The sequence below is a fragment of the Coregonus clupeaformis genome, chromosome 15 (genome assembly GCF_020615455.1).
Source record: "Coregonus clupeaformis isolate EN_2021a chromosome 15, ASM2061545v1, whole genome shotgun sequence".
NCBI classification, from domain to species: Eukaryota; Metazoa; Chordata; class Actinopteri; order Salmoniformes; family Salmonidae; genus Coregonus; species Coregonus clupeaformis.
The window spans coordinates 13,415,395-13,437,005 of NC_059206.1; the positions used below are offsets into that span (position 1 = coordinate 13,415,395).

At 42.9% G+C, this 21,611-nt stretch overlaps 1 protein-coding gene across 1 annotated transcript in view; it reads left to right on the forward strand.

The window, feature by feature from the left end:
- Window positions 1-21,611, forward strand: part of auh (AU RNA binding protein/enoyl-CoA hydratase) — a 52,582-nt gene that overhangs the window by 5,504 nt on the left and 25,467 nt on the right. The window contains exons 5-6 of the mRNA XM_041897356.2: window positions 2,430-2,522; window positions 6,882-6,938. Coding sequence (XP_041753290.1) covers window positions 2,430-2,522; window positions 6,882-6,938 — 150 coding nt within the window. The remainder of the gene's footprint in view (window positions 1-2,429; window positions 2,523-6,881; window positions 6,939-21,611) is intronic.

The window sequence follows — 21,611 nt, forward strand, 5'->3', positions numbered from 1 at the left end:
ACAGTGTCACCAGCAAAGCACCCCCACACCATCACACCTCCTCCTCCATGCTTCACAGTGGGAACCACACATGCAGAGATCATCCGTTCACCTACTCTGCGTCTCACAAAAACACTGAGGTTGGAACTAAAAATCTCACATTTGGACTCATCAGACCAAAGGACAGATTTCCACCGGTCTAATGTCCATTGCTCGTGTTTCTTGGCCCAAGCAAGTCTCTTCTTCTTATTGGTGTCCTTCAGTAGTGGTTTCTTTGCAGCAATTCGACCATGAAGGCCTGATTCACGCAGTCTCCTCTGAACAGTTGATGTTGAGATGTGTCTGTTACTTGAACTCTGTGAAGCATTTATTTGGGCTGCAATCTGAGGTGCAGTTAATTGCCGATTTCTGAGGCTGGTAACTCTAATGAACTTGTCCTCTGCAGCAGAGGTAACTCTGGGTCTTCCTTTCCTGTGGCTGTCCTCATGAGAGCCAGTTTCATCATAGCTCTTGATGGTTTTTGTGACTGCACTTGTAGAAACTTTTGAAGTTCTTGACATTTTCCGTATTGACTGACCTTCATGTCTTAAAGTAATGATAGACTGTCGTTTCTCTTTGCTTATTTGAGTTGTTCTTGCCATAATATGGACTTGGTCTTTTACCAAATAGGGCTATCTTCTGTATACCAACCCTACCTTGTCACAACACAACTGATTGGCTCAAACGCATTAAGAAGGAAATAAATTCCACAAATTAACTTTTAAGAAGGCACACCTGTTAATTGAAATGCATTCCAGGTGACTACCTCATGAAGCTGGTTGAGAGAATGCCAAGAATGTGCAAAGCTGTCATCAAGGCAAAGGGTGGCGACTTTGAAGAATCTCAAATATAAAATGTGTTTTGATTTGTTTAACACTTTTTTGGTTACTACATGATTCCATATGTGTTATTTCATAGTTTTGATGTCTTCACTACTATTCTATAACATAGAAAATAGTAAAAAATTAAGAAAAACCTGTGAATGAGTAGGTGTGTCCAAACTTTTAACTGGTACTGTATTTTATAGGGCCGGGACGATACCAGTATCGCAAAATTTCTTCCAATCCCAAAATGAAAACAGGAAGCAGACCAAACACTTTGGTCCTTCAAACAGACGGATTCTGATGAAAACAGGAAGCAGACCAAACACTTTGGTACTTTAAACAGACGGATTCTGATGAAAACAGGAAGCAGACCAAACACTTTGGTACTTTAAACAGACGGATTCTGATGAAAACAGGAAGCAGACCAAACACTTTGGTCCTTCAAACTGACGGATTCTGATGGGGATCTTTGTATTATGCTAATTCGATTTTTCGCGGGGGCACGGACATCGACTCTAAAGGGTTAAAAACCTGCTGTATGTAAAATATTGTGTTTTATAGCTTGGAAAATTTATAAATTTGACTGGATGACAACATAATGGTTGTTTCCAACATTAGGGATGTTTTCCTAAAGAAGTTAAATCCGCTTTGTGTTTTGTTTCCTTTCCACGATATTAACTAGTATCGTCCCGGCCCTAGTATTTCACACAAATGAGTCTGGTTTTCTCTCCTAGTCCGCCAAGCGGACATATAATGTCCCAAATTGTTTCATGTTCACAAAGCAGCACATGAATCATTTCATCATCCTCGAATCCATTCTATTCATTGATGATAATTTTGTCTTGTTCATTTCCTGTGGTTATAAATTCATGCCAGGTGGACTGGAATGAGATGACTCATTTTATTCCATTTTTAGAGCCTTGTTATTCACTAGGCCAAGGGGTGTTCAACTCTTACCCCACGAGGTCCGGAGCCCGCTGGTTTTCTGTTCTACCTGATAATTAATTGCACCCACCTGGTTTTCCAGGTCTAAATCAGTCCCTGATTACAAAAGAACAATGAAAAAAACACAGTTGAACTGGCTTTGAGGGGTTGAGTTTGAGGGCACTAGGCTATATGGGATTAACACTCAGATGCCACACTACCTACATCGTTTAGAGAAGCTGATAGTCTATACATGCCTCATACTTTTATCCTGATGCATCCAGGTTTCCCTACGTCTCTGTTCTTTCACAAAAATCCATACACGAAGTTGCTTTGTTTTAAAGATGACATAAACCCATACCAATGGATTTACACACTGGCTACAAGGTTTAGTGCTTCAGGGAGATTTAGTCATATTGCCTGTACACATTTTACACTATTGTGATCGAGGGCTAAGGACACATTGCTAATTCGTAGCGTCGTCATTTATACCTCTTTCATTTGTATTGTTTTATATTGTGGATGTGTGTGAGACAAGTCTTCAGAGAGATGATCTGAAGAGAGTACACCATGTTTTCTTATTTTCTTTGTGTCTGCTGGAGAAAAATGTTTTCCATCATACTCCATTTGACAAATACCCCCCCCCCCCCTGTCTCTATGTAGGTAATCTGCCCATGCCAACGATCGCAGCTATCGATGGAGCTGCCCTTGGTGGGGGTCTGGAGATGGCTCTGTCCTGTGACATCAGAATTGCCTGTAAGTAACCCATTGTTTTAAAATGGGTGATCAGGTGCTTGTATGGAAAACAGGTACACACAGGTAGCAGGTAGCCTAGCGGTTAAGAGCCTTGGGCCAGTAACCGAAAGGTCACTGGTTCGAATCCCAGAGCCGACTAGGTGAAAAAGCTGTCGATGTGCCCTTGAGCAAGGCACTTAACCCTTAATTGTTCCTGTAAGTCGCTCTGGATAAGAGAGTGTGGCTAAATGAATAATATATAGGGGTGTAACATAGACGTTACAGTACAGACAGCTAGCATTTCTCTAGAGCCTCCAATGATTCATACTAGTAAAACAAAGTGTTGACACACTGTCTTTGTGCTGGGTCCATTATGAGACGTGACAACATTCCTGTTCAGCAGAGTTATGGACATGTTTTTCCAAATACTGTAATTCTCTAGTTGACAAATGATCACCGAGCAGATATAAGAGAGTGCACATGCCCCCACATGCCCTGATGAATGAGTAGACTGTACAGAACAGATCTAGTAGAATGTACTAGACCTATATTTAGTTTCCCACATTGAGAGATTAGACTATGGCAGTTGGTTGATTCATTTACTGATGGTTTGATTTAGCATAATGATATGTGTAAGATGAATGCCTATCTAGAAACATCACTGTAATTGTTGTTGAATGTACATGTTGTTGTCCTCGTCGAGCATGACTAGTCCCTTCTAGTGAGATTCACACGGCTTCCATTTGCTGGAGCGAATCAACACACCGTCTTTAAATTGCCAAGGAACAGATGTCAGCGTGTGCAATGTTTCTCTCAGCCTCAGAGTTAAATCTGTTCCTCGTTTCTAACACGTCACTCCCCTTCGCCGTATGAGAGAGGCGATATTCCATATGCTTTCACACATGTTCTCTGATCGTTTTATTAGTCAGAGCTAAAGGCAGGGGAGCTATTTTAAGCATGGGGAGAGGGGGGGGGGGTGTTCACAGATGAAAGTGGCTTTAAAGTTTCATGGCATCATAACACCGCAGATGTGATCATGCATGCCAGACTGAGTGACTGAAGAGTCCTCTCTGAATGAATCAACTGTCGACAGCGATAGGGGTTGTCATTGTTTTAGTGAGGGATGAAACTAAGGGCTGCTCAGTAGCTGTGGGGTTCTCGGTGCCTGGATGTGTGCAGAAAACATTCACAACCTAGAAGGTATAAGCCCCTCTTTACTGACAGTAAAGATACCTGCAGCATTTCTGTGGCCTGTAAACCAGAAGATAAACACAAAAGTAGGGACGCAACAACGAAATGACAGATATGTTTTTAGCCATTGCCGTCTGTTACCGATATGAAGATGTTGTGCATCCCTACCAAAAAGTCACTCATGTCACATTTCACACCCTGTGTAGGGATGGAGACTCACACAGCAGCTCGTTTGTTTCCCTGGTTTTTCTCAACAAACAAGTAGACATGCAGTAATCCATATTTCCCTTGTTTTTACAACAAACAAGTAGACATGCAATATTCCATATTTCCCTTGTTTTCGCAACAAACAAGTAGACATGCAGTAATCCATATTTCCCTTGTTTTTACAACGAACAAGTAGACATGCAGTATTCCATATTTCCCTTGTTTTCGCAACAAACAAGTAGACATGCAATAATCCATATTTCCCTTGTTTTTACAACAAACAAGTAGACATGCAGTATTCCATATTTCCCTTGTTTTCGCAAAAGAAAAAGTAGACATTCAGTATTCCATATATCCCTTGTTTTCGCAAACAAACAAGTAGACATGCAGTAATCCATATTTCCCTTGTTTTCGCAACAAACAAGTAGACATGCAGTATTCCATATTTTCTTGGTTTTCGCAACAAACAAGTAGACATGCAGTATTCAATATTTCCCTTGTTTTCGCAAACAAACAAGTAGACATTCAGTATTCCATATTTCCCTTGTTTTCGCAACAAACAAGTAGACATGCAGTAATCCATATTTCCCTTGTTTTTACAACAAACAAGTAGACATGCAGTAATCCATATTTCCCTTGTTTTCGCAACAAACAAGTAGACATGCAGTAATCCATATTTCCCTTGTTTTTACAACAAACAAGTAGACATGCAGTATTCCATATTTCCCTTGTTTTCGCAACAAACAAGTAGACATGCAGTAATCCATGTTTCCCTTGTTTTTACAACAAACAAGTAGACATGCAGTATTCCATATTTCCCTTGTTTTCGCAACAAACAAGTAGACATGCAGTAATCCATGTTTCCCTTGTTTTTACAACAAACAAGTAGACATGCAGTATTCCATATTTCCCTTGTTTTCGCAACAAACAAGTAGACATGCAGTAATCCATGTTTCCCTTGTTTTCGCAACAAACAAGTAGACATACAGTTCCATATTTCCCTTGTTTTTAAACGACACCTGCAATGGTAAGAAAGTGCACCCAAACGCACTTCAGCCCAGCTTCAAACAAAAAGGGGAATCGGGTGCTCAACTAAGGGACTTGAAAATCCCCCAAAACATTTCCTTACCCCAGGACACTTCAACTGGTGAACTAAAGAAAAAAGATGTTTCCGCATTATTATATTATATTATATTTATTGGCAGGACATGAACAGGCTTACCTTCCTGCTATGGATTCACTGTATAGGCTACCGACTTGCATAAGTCACTCTAAATACACAGTGCCTTTGGAAACTATTCAGACCCCTTTACATTTTCCACATTTTGTTAGGTTACAGCCTTATTCTAAAATGTATTTGTATATACATAGTTTATTCCCCTCATCAATCTACACACAATACCCCAAAATGACAAAGCAAAAACAGGTTTTTGAAATTGTTGCTAATTTATAAAAAATGAAAAACAGAACTATCACATTTACATAAGTATTCAGACCCTTTACTCAGTACTTTGTTGAAGTACCTTTGGCAGCGATTACAGCCTCGAGTCTTCTTGGGTATGACGCTACAAGCTTGGCACACCTGTATTTGGGGAGTTTCTCCCATTCTTCTCTGCAGATCCTCTCAAGCTCTGTCAGGTTGGATGGGGAGTGTCGCTGCACAGCTATTTTCAGGTCTCTCCAGAGATGTTCGATCGGGTTCAAGTCCGGGCTCTGGTTGGGCCACTCAAGGACATTCAGAGACTTGTCCCGAAGCCACTCCTGCGATGTCTTGGCTGTGTGCTTAGGGTCGTTGTCCTGTTGGAAGGTGAACCTTCACCCCAGTCTGAGGACCTGAGCGCTCTGGAGCAGGTTTTCATCAAGGATCTCTCTGTACTTTGCTCCGTTCATCTTTGCCCCGATCCTGAGTAGTCTCCAGTCCCTGCCGATGAAAAACACCCCCACAGCATGATGCTGCCACCACCATGCTTCACCGTAGGGATGGTGCCAGGTTTCCTCCATATGTGACTCTTGGCATTCAGGCCAAAGAGTTCGATTTTGGTGTCATCAGACCAGATAATCTTGTTTCTCATGGTCTGAGAGTCTTTAGATGCCTTTTGGCAAACTCCAAGCGGGCTGTCATGTGCCTTTTACTGAGGAGTGGCTTCTGTCTGGCCACTCTACCATAAAGGTCTGATTGGTGGAGTGCTGCAGAGATAGTTGTCCTTCTAGAAGGTTCTCCCATCTCCACAGAGGAGCTCTAGAGCTCTGTCAGAGTGACCATCGGGTTCTTGGTCACCTCCCTGATCAAGGCCCTTCTCCCCCAATTGCTCAGTTTGGCTGGGCGGCCAGCTCTAGGAAGAGTCTTGGTGGCTCAAAACTTATTCCGCCTTGACACAATCCTGTCTTGGAGCTCTACAGACAATTCCTTCGACCTCATGGCTTGGTTTTTGCTCTGACATGCACTGTCAACTGTGAGACCTTATATAGACAGGTGTGTGCCTTTCCAAATCATGTCCAATCAATTGAATTTCCCACAGGTGGACTCCAATCAAGTTGTAGAAACATCTCAAGGGTGATCAATGGAAACAGGATGCACCTGAGCTCAATTTCATGTCTCATAGCAAAGGGTCTGAATACTTATGTAAATAATGTATTTCCGTTTTTTTTATTTTATAAATTTGCTAAAATCTAAAAAAAATCTGTTTTCGCTTTGTTATTATGGGGTATTGTGTGTAGATTGCTGAGGATTTTTATTTATTTAATCCATCTCAGAATAAGGCTGTAACGTAACAAAATGTGGAAAAAGTCAAGGGGTCTGAATACTTTCCGAAGGCACTGTACATATTCAAGCCAAGGCATATGTGGTTTGTTAGTTTGCTCTAAGCCGATGCTGGAATTCACTTTCTATTGTAAGGAAATAGAGCAAAGATAACCTGATGTTTGTCTAGAACTGATAGATTCCAGATATTCTGACTCTGTCATATTTACCTTTTTCTGTAGCTAACAATGCAAAGCTGGGCCTGACTGAAACCAAACTCGCCATAATTCCAGGAGCAGGTAAGGTTTCATTTCCTAGAGTGCTGTTGTGCCATTGTGTGCTAAGCCTACATTTCCTGAAATTGACATTCAAACCAAAAATGCTTGCCTTCCAAATTTGACCACAAGCAATATGGTGAATATACAACCCCTTTCTAAATTAAACAGTTTGTGTTTCTAAGACATGGCAAGCTCAAGTGCATGTTGTTATTACAAATAAATAGCACCGTTTGTCCAGGTCCAGGTATGGCGACATTGGCTGTTATCACGTACTATGTCGATGGGCCACATGGCTTTTTCTTTCCCAGAATCCCAGAGAGTTCTTTATTTAGCATCCCTGGTGTACCAACTCTAACTGTTGACCAGACGTGAGGTTGACTGGGTCAATTTGGATTAAATGGTGCACCGCATTAAAATCTACGCAGAGATATATTTTTGGTTGCGGAATTGTTTAATGTGGCATAAGAAACAGAGCTTATGACTGTCTGTGTCTCTGTGTAATCTAAAAGAAAAGCTGCTCCGATACGTAAGCAAGGGAGAGATACAGTGGGGAGAACAAGTATTTGATGCACTGCCGATTTTGCAGGTTTTCCTACTTACAAAGCATGTAGAGGTCTGTAATTTTTATCAGAGGTACACTTCAACTGTGAGAGACGGAATCTAAAACAAAAATCCAGAAAATCACATTGTATGATTTTTAAGTAATTAATTTGCATTTTATTGCATGACATAAGTATTTGATACATCAGAAAAGCAGAACTTAATATTTGGTACAGAAACCTTTGTTTGCAATTACAGAGATCATACGTTTCCTGTAGGTCTTGACCAGGTTTGCACACACTGCAGCAGGGATTTTGGCCCACTCCTCCATACAGACCTTCTCCAGATCCTTCAGGTTTCGGGGCTGTCGCTGGGCAATACAGACTTTCAGCTCCCTCCAAAGATGTTCTATTGGGTTCAGGTCTGGAGACTGGCTAGGCCACTCCAGGACCTTAAGATGCTTCTTACGGAGCCACTCCTTAGTTGCCCTGGCTGTGTGTTTCGGGTCGTTGTCATGCTGGAAGACCCAGCCACGACCCATCTTCAATGCTCTTACTGAGGGAAGGAGGTTGTTGGCCAAGAGCTCGCGATACATGGCCCCATCCATCCTTCCCTCAATACGGTGCAGTCGTCCTGTCCCCTTTGCAGAAAAGCATCCCCAAAGAATGATGTTTCCATCTCCATGCTTCACGGTTGGGATGGTGTTCTTGGGGTTGTACTAATCCTTCTTCTTCCTCCAAACACGGCGAGTGGAGTTTAGACCATAAAGCTCTATTTTTGTCTCATCAGACCACATGACCTTCTCCCATTCCTCCTCTGGATCATCCAGATGGTCATTGGCAAACTTCAGACGGGCCTGGACATGCGCTGGCTTGAGCAGGGGGACCTTGCGTGCGCTGCAGGATTTTAATCCATGACGGCGTAGTGTGTTACTAATGGTTTTCTTTGAGACTGTGGTCCCAGCTCTCTTCAGGTCATTGACCAGGTCCTGCCGTGTAGTTCTGGGCTGATCCCTCACCTTCCTCATGATCATTGATGCCCCACGAGGTGAGATCTTGCGTGGAGCCCCAGACCGAGGGTGATTGACCGTCATCTTGAACTTCTTCCATTTTCTAATAATTGCGCCAACAGTTGTTGCCTTCTCACCAAGCTGCTTGCCTATTGTCCTGTAGCCCACCCCAGCCTTGTGCAGGTCTACAATTTTTATTTATTCACAGCTCTCTGGTCTTGGCTATTGTGGAGAGGATGGAGTCTGTTTGATTGAGTGTGTGGACAGGTGTCTTTTATACAGGTAACGAGTTCAAATAGGTGCAATTAATACAGGTAATGAGTGGAGAACAGGAGGGCTTCTTAAAGAAAAACTAGCAGGTCTGTGAGAGCCGGAATTCTTACTGGTTGGTAGGTGATCAAATACTTATGTCATGCAATAAAATGCAAATTAATTACTTAAAAATCATACAATGTGATTTTCTGGATTTTTGTTTTAGATTCCGTCTCTCACAGTTGAAGTGTACCTATGATAAAAATTATAGACCTCTACATGCTTTGTAAGTAGGAAAACCTGCAAAAGCAGTGTATCAAATACTTGTTCTCCCCACTGTATGTATCCTTGTGTATGTATGTATGTATGTGGTAAATGTGTGTTTGTTTCCTGCTTTTGTTCATCCATTGTAACCAGGAAGGAGCACAATTCAAATTTGTTCACCTACAAATGTACACAACCCTGAACTGCTGTGGATCAGCCTTTCATTAGGAGAAGCTTATACTGACTCATTCTAGCGCATATGCCTCAACTGTTTTTATTGCACGTACAGTATGCTACCCAAACTCTTTCGAACATCACTTAAGCAATGTAACTGTGCCATATTCGCTACATGAATGCTCTTTTACAGTAGGCCACGTGTCTCCCATTTACGCTGTCGCCCCATGTTCTTTACGTTTCTCTAGAGTCCGCTGATGGTTTTACGAAAGTCTTCCCCTTTGTCATGTAAAAGTAGGAGCTCCTCTCGTTTCCATATGGCCAAAGATCCAGGTTCCCTCAGCGGTGGCAGCGGTTGGGAACTTTGGATGAAGACAGTTGAGGAAGTAGTTGTGAGGCAGGACACAGTAAGGGAATAGGTCTATCCATGTCTGACAGAGCTGCACTGGTGTTGAAGCCCCTCCCAAGGATTGTTTAATAAAACCAGCTTACTGCTCCCCGGTCTAAGAATAGAGAGGCATCAACAGAGGTCCTGTGTCTAGTTTTATAGCTATTAGCTGCACAGCCACCCAAAAAGGAAGGGAGAGAATTTTTGAAGATGTGTAGACTACTAAACCTGTCGTCCGTAATGAAACGCAGTTCGCTATTGGTAGACTGCATCCAACGGCTTTAATGAAGTGGCAGCTGCATTCATATAGATGATGTCACTGTAGTCTAGGACCAGTAGGGAAGTCGACTGAATGATCCACTTTCTACTGTTAAGCAATAGGCATGACCTGTTCCTATAGAACAAGTCCATTTATATTCTCTGATTCTTAGTTAACTCATCAATGTGTTTTTTTAAAAGACAACTTGTCATCTATCCAGATGCCCCACCAATGTACCACCAATGCCCCACCAATGTACCACCAATGTACCACCAATGCCACACCAATGTACCACCAATGACATTTCTCTCACTCAAATGTATAGAGCATCATGTTGGGCCTATCTGTCACAGAGATATATGTATGTCAGTGTGAATTGCTGTTTGGATCTGACGGGTGTTCTACATTACAGAGAGCATGTCAGTCATTTCTGAGGCACCACCAGCCCATTGCTGTATGATTCATCAGGGTTGATGTCAGAGCTTTGTCTGTCTCTGTTCGGTCTCATCCAGGGATTCGGGTACCCTTTTGTCTTTCTCTCAAGGCCTAAGGGATTTAGCTCTTGACATTTCGCTGGCTCCCTCTCTGAAATTAATTTCTCTCTCTGCTGATCTCACCTCACAATTTATTTTGTTGGATATTTGACAGCCACAGTTGTCACACATTTCATTATTTTTAAGTCAAATTTGACTTGAGGATTGACCTAATGATCTGTCAGTGGCCTAAAATGTATCATTATTGAGATTTTAGTAGTGAGTTGTGTTCATTAGAGTATTTACATTTACATTTACGTCATTTAGCAGACGCTCTTATCCAGAGCGACTTACAGTTAGTGAATACATATATATATATATACTTTATTTTTTTTATTTTTTATTATTATTATTTTTTTTATACTGGCCCCCCGTGGGAAACGAACCCACAACCCTGGCGTTGCAAACGCCATGCTCTATCAACTGAGCTACATCCATGCCGGCCATTCCCTCCCCTACCCTGGACAAATTGTGCGCCGCCCATGAGTCTCCCGGTCGCGGCCGGCTGCGACAGAGCCTGGATTCGAACCAGGATCTCTAGTGGCACAGTTAGCACTGCTATGCAGTGCCTTAGACCACTGCACCACTCAGGAGTATCAATCGTGTCCACAGAAAAGCTCTCGCAGCGCCAAAAGTTTCCCAAAATAACAGATTTGATGTAGATGGATGCAAACCCAAATGAACTTTAGGACGACAGCTGGTGATTGCATCGCATGCAACTCATTGATGCACTATTTACTTCAATCTCGTATAAATAAACGCCGCCTTCTCGCTGGGCATCATTTAAAATGTTACAAGTCACTTCCCCTTACAAATAATGTTCTAAGGATTTTTGGGGGGAATTTATTTTGTATTTTTCCCTGGATATTAAAGGTCCTCTGAATTGAGAGCAACAAAGAGCTCTTGAGGTTCTCCAGTATCCACAGATCCTGTACCATCACAGCTGATAAACTGAAGGTCGTGAGTCCAAGGGGTGTGTCCCAATAATATCTCCTTTCTCCTGAAGTGTGCACTCGCATTGGATTGGTGTAGCCATAGGCTAGTGGGAGTGTCCACCATATTTCTTACACCTGTCATTTCCTTTCAAATCAGTGAAGGGAAGTGAACAAGTGCACACTTTGGGAAGAAGGAGAGATAATTGGTCAACTCCATCAGGCTGAAGGAGCTTCTATGTCCCTTTAGAATCCGTTCATTTATTATTCAATTCATGTTTTTCTCAAATTTCGTTTTTTTCCATTTTGTTTTTCCAGGTTTCAGTTTTCACAATTTTTTCAGATTTTCGCTTTCAGAATCACACTTTTTTTTAAATAGAAAAACAACATTTGATGTTCTGAGTCCACAACAACACTTAACCCACATCAGTAGACCACTTTTGAGCTCTGGGAAAAATCTAAGAAGTGTCGATTTTTTTACATTTGAGTAATTTAGCAGACGCTCTTATGCATAAATCCAGAGCGACATACAATTAGTGCATTCATCTAAAGATCGCTAGGTGAGACAACAAAACATCACAATCGTATCAAGTACATTTTCACTGAATTGTTGGTGTAGTTACCCTTTAATGCAAGTGCGGACCAGCCAGAGACCATTGTTTGGTTAGTGGTGTTTCTGTAGCGCTCATGGGATTGCAGAGTTTTGCAAAACAAATGGCCACTGGAATGATGCAAATAATCATGATTTAATTGTGCCAGGTAGGCATAGGCTACTTTGTAGTTAACATTTAATTGAGAAGGTTTTTGGGAAAGCCTTTCCATCTACCAGCAGACGGTTATCATTAGCATTATCGCTAACGGCTACACAAAGTGGAGACATACTTGCACCACACAACACACACAGACGGGCATTCCTGTGCCGTTTCAGAAAGTTGCAGGAAAATACCAATCACTAATGCATTTTGTTAATGTCTTATGATTAACTTGGGCAAATTTAAATAATTTCCTAATAAGTTCAGTACATTTAATTTATTTCCTACTAAGTTCAATACATTTAGTTGATTTCCTACTAAGTTCAACACATTTTAGAAAATAGTTGTAGTCCGTTTTAATGTCTGGACTGCAAAATTGATTTTATAGGGCACAAAGCTTCACTACCACAGCTGAATAAACCTGGGGCCTAGCAGCGGTTCAGAGAAGACTGCCTGTCTTCTAATGAGGTCTCACCAGTGCACCCAAATGCCTTTTTTAAATCTGTTTGGTCTCTTATCGAAATTTGAGAGCGAGATAAAGCGTTCTCATCTAGGTCTCTATCATTGGAAGCAGTGGCATTCTGCAGAGAGAAAAAGACAGCCACAAAAGAGAGTCTTTCCTCTGCTTGCCTGTTGCCTGTCTCTCCCCCTGGTTGAAAATAGGTCACCAGATCCCTGGCGCCCGTCCAAGTCTTTGGAGATTTATTCACCACTGCCGCGCTCCCTGGAAATAGGGGGGGGAGAGACGTCGGCAGGATACATTTTTTGTTTGGCCAGATTGCCTTCCTGTGCCCTTGAACAAATTTGCTTGCTGACCTGTTATTAAGCGCCATCTATCTGAAGGGCTGTTGCAGTTACCCACGGAAATGTCTGGCCCACTATGTCTGGCCCACTATGTCTGACCCACTATGTCTGACCACTATGTCTGGCCCACTATGTCTGACCCACTATGTCTGACCCACTATGTATGACCACTATGTCTGGCCCACTATGTCTGGCCCACTATGTCTGGCCCACTATGTCTGACCCACTATGTCTGACCCACTATGTCTGGCCCACTATGTCTGGCCCACTATGTCTGGCCCACTATGTCTGACCCACTATGTCTGGCCCACTATGTCTGACCCACTATGTCTGACCCACTATGTCTGACCACTATGTCTGGCCCACTATGTCTGGCCCACTATGTCTGACCCACTATGTCTGACCCACTATGTCTGACCACTATGTCTGGCCCACTATGTCTGGCCCACTATGTCTGGCCCACTATGTCTGACCCACTATGTCTGACCCACTATGTCTGGCCCACTATGTCTGACCACTATGTCTGACCCACTATGTCTGACCCACTATGTCTGGCCCACTATGTCTGACCCACTATGTCTGGCCCACTATGTCTGACCACTATGTCTGACCCACTATGTCTGGCCCACTATGTCTGACAGTCCCCAAATCCAAAACAAATTCAAGAACGTGTACAGTGTTATATAGAGCCATGATTGCATGGAACTCCCTTCCATCTCATATTTCTCAAATGAACAGCAAACCTGCTTTCAAAAAACAGATATAGCAACACCTCATGTTACAACGCCTCTCCCCTATTTGACCTAGATAGTTTGTGTGTACGTATTGATATGTAGGCTACGTGTGCCATTTTAAAAATTGATGTAGTTCTGTCCTTGAGCTGTTCTTGTCTATTAATGTTCTGTATTATGTCATGTGTCATGTTTTGTGTGGACCCCAGGAAGAGTAGCTGCTGCTTTCACAACAGCTAATGAGGATGCTAATAAAATACCAAAAGAGTAAATGTACCGTTAATCCCCGTCATTTGGTTACATTAATTTCTGTTAATGCATTGTATTACTAATTAGGCCTATAGTTGTTTACCATACTCATTCTTGTTTGCAGAGTTCACTTGTGAGAAACAAGTTTTGGTTTTATATCATAACCATAATTTATGACTTGTCCATTTTTTTTCATTTTTAGTCATTTTAACAGACGCTCTTATCCAGAGCGACTTAAGAGTTAGTGAGTGCATACATTTTCATACTGGTCCCCCCCGTGGGAAACGAACCCACAACCCTGGCGTTGCAAGCGCCATGCTCTACCAACTGAGCTACATTGTCTTTTGTTTTGGAGTGCTTCATAATAATATGCCATTTAGCAGACGCTTTTATCCAAAGCGACTTACAGTCACGTGTGCATACATTTTTACGTATGGGTGGTGGTCCCGGGGATCGAACCCACTACCCTGGCGTTACAAGCGCCATGCTCTCTACCAATTGAGCTACAGAGGACCACATTCATTCATGTGTGCAATGATCTCTGTTAAAGTTGAGGGAGCGTGCACGCCTGAGCACGCACTGAAATAGCCTACCTCGTCTGCTGCTCATAAATGTAAGGAAAGTGCCCATTTTGGTGATGTCTGATTTCTAATCGTCTTAACTCACCACGTCCACCACTACTAAGCAGAGCTTCACAGTCATATTTTCTTCACCTCACACAGGAAGTCAACAAAGTATTCTTGATAGCCTAACAGTTCCTCACAGTAGGCCTATTCCCCCTCGATAATCACCAAGCCTCGGTGTGAAAGAGCAAAAAGAATCATCGCCCGATGATCCCATATATCCAGTGGAAACATCATAAGATAACTTTCCCTTGTGCAAAAAACAGCTGTCTGTCCCAGCTGTCTGTCCCAGCTGTCTGTCCTGAGCTCACTGGCATGGAAAACTCTGAGGGAATAGACTAGTTGATACAGTGTTTGCAAAATTTGCTAGAGACAGCTTTTGGCTGGATCCAGTTTGATTGATTTTGATACAATGTTGCACTTCACTAGCAATAGCTCAAGTCAAGACAGATAGAATGGAAGACAGACAGACAGACAGACAGACTGTAGGGAGATGATTGTGATTGAAACAACCTTTTCAATTTTCACCTGCATATTTTTTTACTGTTTTTATTTGTCTGCTTTCTGTATTTTTACTTAGTTGACAATGGAAGTTTATAGGCCAACGGCTGCATTGGCCGTCTCTGAGTTCTAACACATCTGGGGCGGCAGGTAGCTTAGTGGGTAAGAGCGTTGTGCCAGTAACCGAAAGGTCGCTGGTTCTAATCCCTGAGCCGACTAGGTGAAAAATCTGTCGATGTGCCCTTGAGCAAGGCACTTAACCCTAATTGCTCCTGTAAGTCGCTCTGGATAAGAGCGTCTGCTAAATGACAAAAAAAAATAATATATATATATATATATAAAAATGTAGGCTATTTAGCTGCCAGTGATCACGGTGTATCAATGTGTCCATATGGCAGAGGCTGGCGCTCTCGCATTAGTTGAACGTTTTACTTTTATATTTTTTTCATTAAGATTTGTACAGTATGATTAACCACGTGACAATGATTATGAGAAACAAAAACATTATTTTTTTAAATTAAACCGTTCCACATGCGCATATGAAAATCATAACTGGCACGCAGATCGGTAGAAATAGTAGATATAATCAATTGTATGCTTCCCCAAACTTGAAACTCATGCCCCTCCTATGAAGTCTTTATAAAATAATTGCCTCCGTGTTTCTATGGTCGGATTTTCAAGCAAGGTAAGACCTGAAGTAAAACATTCAGGTTTCAAACAATTTAAGTATGTTTTCAAAATGCATACTGCTTCCAGCTCACATTGTAAAGTGGTGGGTGCTGTGCTGATAGCCTGCCTACGTTTGTTTTATCTCCCGGTCAATTTGGCCAGCAACAATTGTATTTATCGTTTTTTAATATTTTTTTGTTGTTGACAAAAGCTGCCAATTACCGGCTAACGGAAACCCCGGTGTGTGTTTGTGTGCGAGCGCTGTCTGTAAATAGTCATTAAGGATGTAACCTTTTGCCCAGTCAGAGTTTAGCGCAGTCACTTGCTCACATAGGAAATGGAGCACACTTGAATGCGAGATGAGTTAGAGCGATTTTCAAATGAATCAAATCGAAATTTTAATGGTCACATACACGTGTTTAGCATTTAGTTATTGCGGGTGTAGCAAAATACTTTTTCTAGCTCCGACAGTGCAGTAATATCTAACAAGTAATATCTAACAATTTCACAACACATACCCAATACACACAAATCTAAGTAAAGCAATGGAATTAAGAATATATAAATTAATATATGGACGAGCAATGTCAGAACGGCATAGACTAAGATACAATAGAATAGTATAGGATACAGTATATACAGATGAGATGAGTAATGCAACATACAGTACCTTGCAAAAGTATTCATCCCCCTTGGCATTTTTCCTATTTTGTTGCATTACAACCTGTAATTTAAATTGATTTTTATTTGGATTTAATGTAATGGACATACACAAAATAATCAAAATTGGTGAAGTGAAATGAAAAAAAATAGTTTCTAAAAAATAAATAACGGAAAAGTGGTGCGTGCATATGTATTCACCCCCTTTGCTATGAAGCCCCTAAATAAGATATGGTGCATCAATTACCTTCAGAAGTCACATAATTAGTTAAATAAAGTCTACCTGTGTGCAAGTGTCACATGATCTGGCACATGATCTCAGTATATATACACCTGTTCTGAAAGGCCCCAGAGTCTGCAACACCACTAAGCAAGGGGCACCACCAAGCAAGCGGCACCATGAAGACCAAGGAGCTCTCCAAACAGGTCAGGGACAAAGTTGTGGAGAAGTACAGATCAGTGTTGGGTTATAAAAAAATATCTGAAACTTTGAACATCCCACAGAGCACCATTAAATCCATTATTAAAAAGTGGAAAGAATATGGCACCACGACAAACCTGCCAAGAGAGGGCCACCCACCAAAACTCACAGACCAGGCAAGGAGAGGATTAATCAGAGAGGCAACAAAGAGACCAAAGATAACCCTGAAGGAGCTGCAAAGCTCCGCAGCGGAGATTGGAGTATCTGAGTATCTGTCCATACGCACCTGCACGTCATCATCAGGCACACCTGGACTCAATCACCTTCCTGATTACCTCCCCTATATACAGTGAGGGAAATAAGTATTTGATCCCCTGCTGATTTTGTACGTTTGCCCACTGACAAAGACATGATCAGTCTATAATTTTAATGGTAGATTTATTTGAACAGTGAGAGACAGAATAACAACAAAAAAATCCAGAAAAACGCATGTCAAAAATGTTATAAATTGATTTGCATTTTAATGAGGGAAATAAGTATTTGACCCCTCTGCAAAACATTACTTAGTACTTGGTGGCAAAACCCTTGTTGGCAATCACAGAGGTTGCACACATCTCAGGAGGGATTTTGTTCCACTCCTCTTTGCAGATCTTCTCCAAATCATTAAGGTTTCGAGGCTGACGTTTGGCCACTGGAACCTTCAGCTCCCTCCACAGATTTTCTATGGAATTAAGGTCTGGAGACTGGCTAGGCCACTCCAGGACCTTAATGTGCTTCTTCTTGAGCCACTCCTTTGTTGCCTTGGCCGTGTGTTTTGGGTCATTGTCATGCTGGAATACCCATCCACGACCCATTTTCAATGCCCTGGCTGAGGGAAGGAGGTTCTCACCCAAGATTTGAAGGTACATTGCCCCGTCCATCGTCCCTTTGATGCGGTGAAGTTGTCCTGTCCCCTTAGCAGAAAAACACCCCCAAAGCATAATGTTTCCACCTCCATGTTTGACGGTGGGGATGGTGTTCTTGGGGTCATAGGCAGCATTCCTCCTCCTCCAAACACGGCGAGTTGAGTTGATGCCAAAGAGCTCGATTTTGGTCTCATCTGACCACAACACTTTCACCCAGTTCTCCTCTGAATCATTCAGATGATCATTGGCAAACTTCAGACAGTCCTGTATATGTGCTTTCTTGAGCAGGGGGACCTTGCGGGCACTGCAGGATTTCAGTCCTTCACGGCGTAGTGTGTTACCAATTGTTTTCTTGGTGACTATGGTCCCAGCTGCCTTGAGATCATTGACAAGATCCTCCCATGTAGTTCTGGGCTGATTCCTCACCGTTCTCATGAGGCGGCAGGTAGCTTAAGAGCGTTGTGCCAGTAACCAAAAGGTTGCTGGTTCTAATCCCCGAGCCGACTAGGTGAAAAATCTGTCTGTGCGCTTGAGCAAGGCACTTAACCCCAATTGCTCTGGATAAGAGCGTCTGCTAAATTACCTATTATTATTATTATTATTATTATTATTATTATCATTGCAACTCCACGAGGTGAGATCTTGCATGGAGCCTCCCTTTAAGAGTGTGCTCCTAATCTCAGCTCGTTACCTGTATAAAAGACACCTGGGAGCCAGAAATCTTTCTGATTGAGAGGGGGTCAAATACTTATTTCCCTCATTAAAATGCAAATCAATTTATAAAATGTTTTGACATGCGTTTTTCTTGATTTTGTTGTTGTTTTTCTGTCTCTCACTGTTCAAATAAACCTACCATTAAAATTATAGACTGATCATGTCTTTGTCAGTGGGCAAACGTACAAAATCGGCAGGGGATCAAATACTTATTTATCTTACTGTATGTCACTCCCTTTGGTTCCTTCCCCAGATGTTATTGATTCTGTTCCTGTGTTTCATGTATGTACGCTACTCGTGTTTCTTGTTTTGTTCCATATTTCATGTATTATTAAATTCACTCCCTGTACTTGCCTCCCAATTCCCAGCGTACACGTTACAGAATAATGCCTCACCAAAGGGAAGCATCAGGGAGTGTTTTTTGTTAGTGTAGGTGACGTCGGGTCAGGGTGCCACTACCGGAGCAACCGGGGATGCCTCAGCCGGCACGTCAGGTTCACAAGACCCGGTTGGCCCGTCAAGCGTCCGTTGCCGAGTCTACCGAGGATGCCTCAGCTGGCTCATCAGGCTTCCATGCCTCAGCTGGCTCGGCAGGTTCACAAGACTCGGTAGGCTCGGCAGGTTCCAATGCCTCAGCTGGCTCGACAGCTTCCCATGCCTCAGCTGGCTCGACAGGTTCACATGCCTCAGCTGGCTCGGCAGGTTCCCATGCCTCAGCTGGCTCGACAGGTTCACATGCCTCAGCTGGCTCGGCAGGTTCCCATGCCTCAGCTGGCTCGGCAGGTTCCCATGCCTCAGCTGGCTCGACAGGTTCCGTGCCTCAGCAGAAGCGACTTGGTCCCAGGTCTCAGGAGAAGCGGCTGTTCCGCCCCTGGTCCTCGGGACCGTCCCTCTGGTCGGCGTCGTCCTGCGGTGCCTCGGCTGGCTCAACAGGTTCCAGCGCCTCGGCCGGCTCGACAGTCTTCAGCACCTCAGCAGAAGCGACCGGCTCCCGGGTCTCAGAGTTGCGACTGTCTTCGGGACCGTCCCTCTGGTCGGCGTCGTCCTGCGGTGCCTCGGCTGGCTCAACAGGAAGCGACTGTCTTCGGTACCGTCCCTCTGGTCGGCGTCGTCCTGCGGTGCCTCGGCTGGCTCAACAGGAAGCGACTGTCTTCGGGACCGTCCCTCTGGTCGGCGTCGTCCTGCGGTGCCTCGGCTGGCTCAACAGGAAGCGACTGTCTTCGGGACCGTCCCTCTGGTCGGCGTCGTCCTGCGGTGCCTCGGCTGGCTCAACAGGAAGCGACTGTCTTCGGGACCGTCCCTCTGGTCGGCGTCGTCCTGCGGTGCCTCGGCTGGCTCAACAGGAAGTGACTGTCTTCGGGACCGTCCCTCTGGTCGGCGTCGTCCCTGCGGTGCCTCGGCTGGCTCAACAGGAAGCGACTGTCTTCGGGACCGTCCCTCTGGTCGGCGTCGTCCTGCGGTGCCTCGGCTGGCTCAACAGGAAGCGACTGTCTTCGGGACCGTCCCTCTGGTCGGCGTCGTCCTGCGGTGCCTCGGCTGGCTCAACAGGAAGTGACTGTCTTCGGACCGTCCCTCTGGTCGGGCGTCGTCCTGCGGTGCCTCGGCTGGCTCAACAGGAAGTGACTGTCTTCGGGACCATCCCTCTGGTCGGCGTCGTCCTGCGGTGCCTCGGCTGGCTCAACAGGAAGTGACTGTCTTCGGGACCGTCCCTCTTGAGTCGCGCGTCAGGAGGGGGGTGCTGTCACGTATACTCCCTCTCCGGCGTTTGAGGTCACCGGTCCTGGGATTCATCATTACGCGCACCTGCATGTCATCATCAGGCACACCTGGACTCAATCACCTTCCTGATTACCTCCCCTATATATGTCACTCCCTTTGGTTCCTTCCCTAGGACTCATCACCTTCCTGATTACCTCCCCTATATGTGTCAATCCCTTTGGTTATTGAGTCTGTTCCTGTGTTTCATGTCTGTACGTGTTTCTTGTTTTGTTCCATGTTTCATTTATTATTAAATTCATTCCCTGTACTTGCTTCCCGACTCCTAGCGTACACGTTACAGCTAATCCGCTCACTAGGTTGTTGGGGTATGAATGGGAAATAATCAAAATATTGTTTCTCTCCGACTATAAACACGAAACAAAACCTTAAAAGGTAATGTGCATGCCATTCTCCCTTCCAAAGATCCTTACGTTGAAACTCTTAGCTCCCTGACAAACCCTTTGGCAGCCGACTGAGCCGTTTTCAGCGATTCAGCATTCAACGCCAAGGCCAGAGAGCGGTCTGTACAGAGACAAATGGTTTCTACTTAATTTTTTTAAAGACGTCTATAATAAAGGATTAAAGGCTGCCACACTGGGAGCTGTTGTAGTGGGGGCTTAACTGCCTTGCTCAATCGCAGAACGACCGATTTTTCACCTTGTTAGGTTGGGAATTAGAACGGGAAACCTTTCGGTTATTGGCCCAACGCTCTAAACGCTAGGCCACCTGCCGACGTCGATAATAAAGATGTTGATAATAAGGTAAGATAATAAAGACATTGATAATAAGGTAAGATAATAAAGACGTTGATAATAAGGTAAGATAATAAAGACGTTGATAATAAGGTAAGATAATAAAGACATTGTTAATAAGGTAAGATAATAAAGACGTTGATAATAAGGTAAGATAATAAAGACATTGTTAATAAGGTAAGATAATAAAGACGTTGATAATAAGGTAAGATAATAAAGACGTTGATAATAAGGTAAGATAATAAAGACATTAAGAAAGACGTTGATAATAAGGTAAGATAATAAAGACGTTGATAATAAGGTAAGATAATAAAGACGTTGATAATAAAGACGTTGATAATAAGGTAAGATAATAAAGACGTTAAGGTAAGATAATAAAGACGTTGATAATAAGGTAAGATAATAAAGACGTTGTTAATAAGGTAAGATAATAAAGACGTTGATAAAGACGTTGATAATAAGGTAAGATAATAAAGACGTTGATAATAAGGTAAGATAATAAAGACGTTGATAATAAGGTAAGATAATAAAGACATTGATAATAAAGACGTTGATAATAAGGTAAGATAATAAAGACGTTGTTAATAAGGTAAGATAATAAAGACATTGTTAATAAGGTAAGATAATAAAGACGTTGTTAATAAGGTAAGATAATAAAGACATTGGTAATAAGGTAAGATAATAAAGACGTTGTTAATAAGGTAAGATAATAAAGACGTTGATAAAGACGTTGATAATAAGGTAAGATAATAAAGACGTTGATAATAAGGTAAGATAATAAAGACGTTGATAATAAGGTAAGAT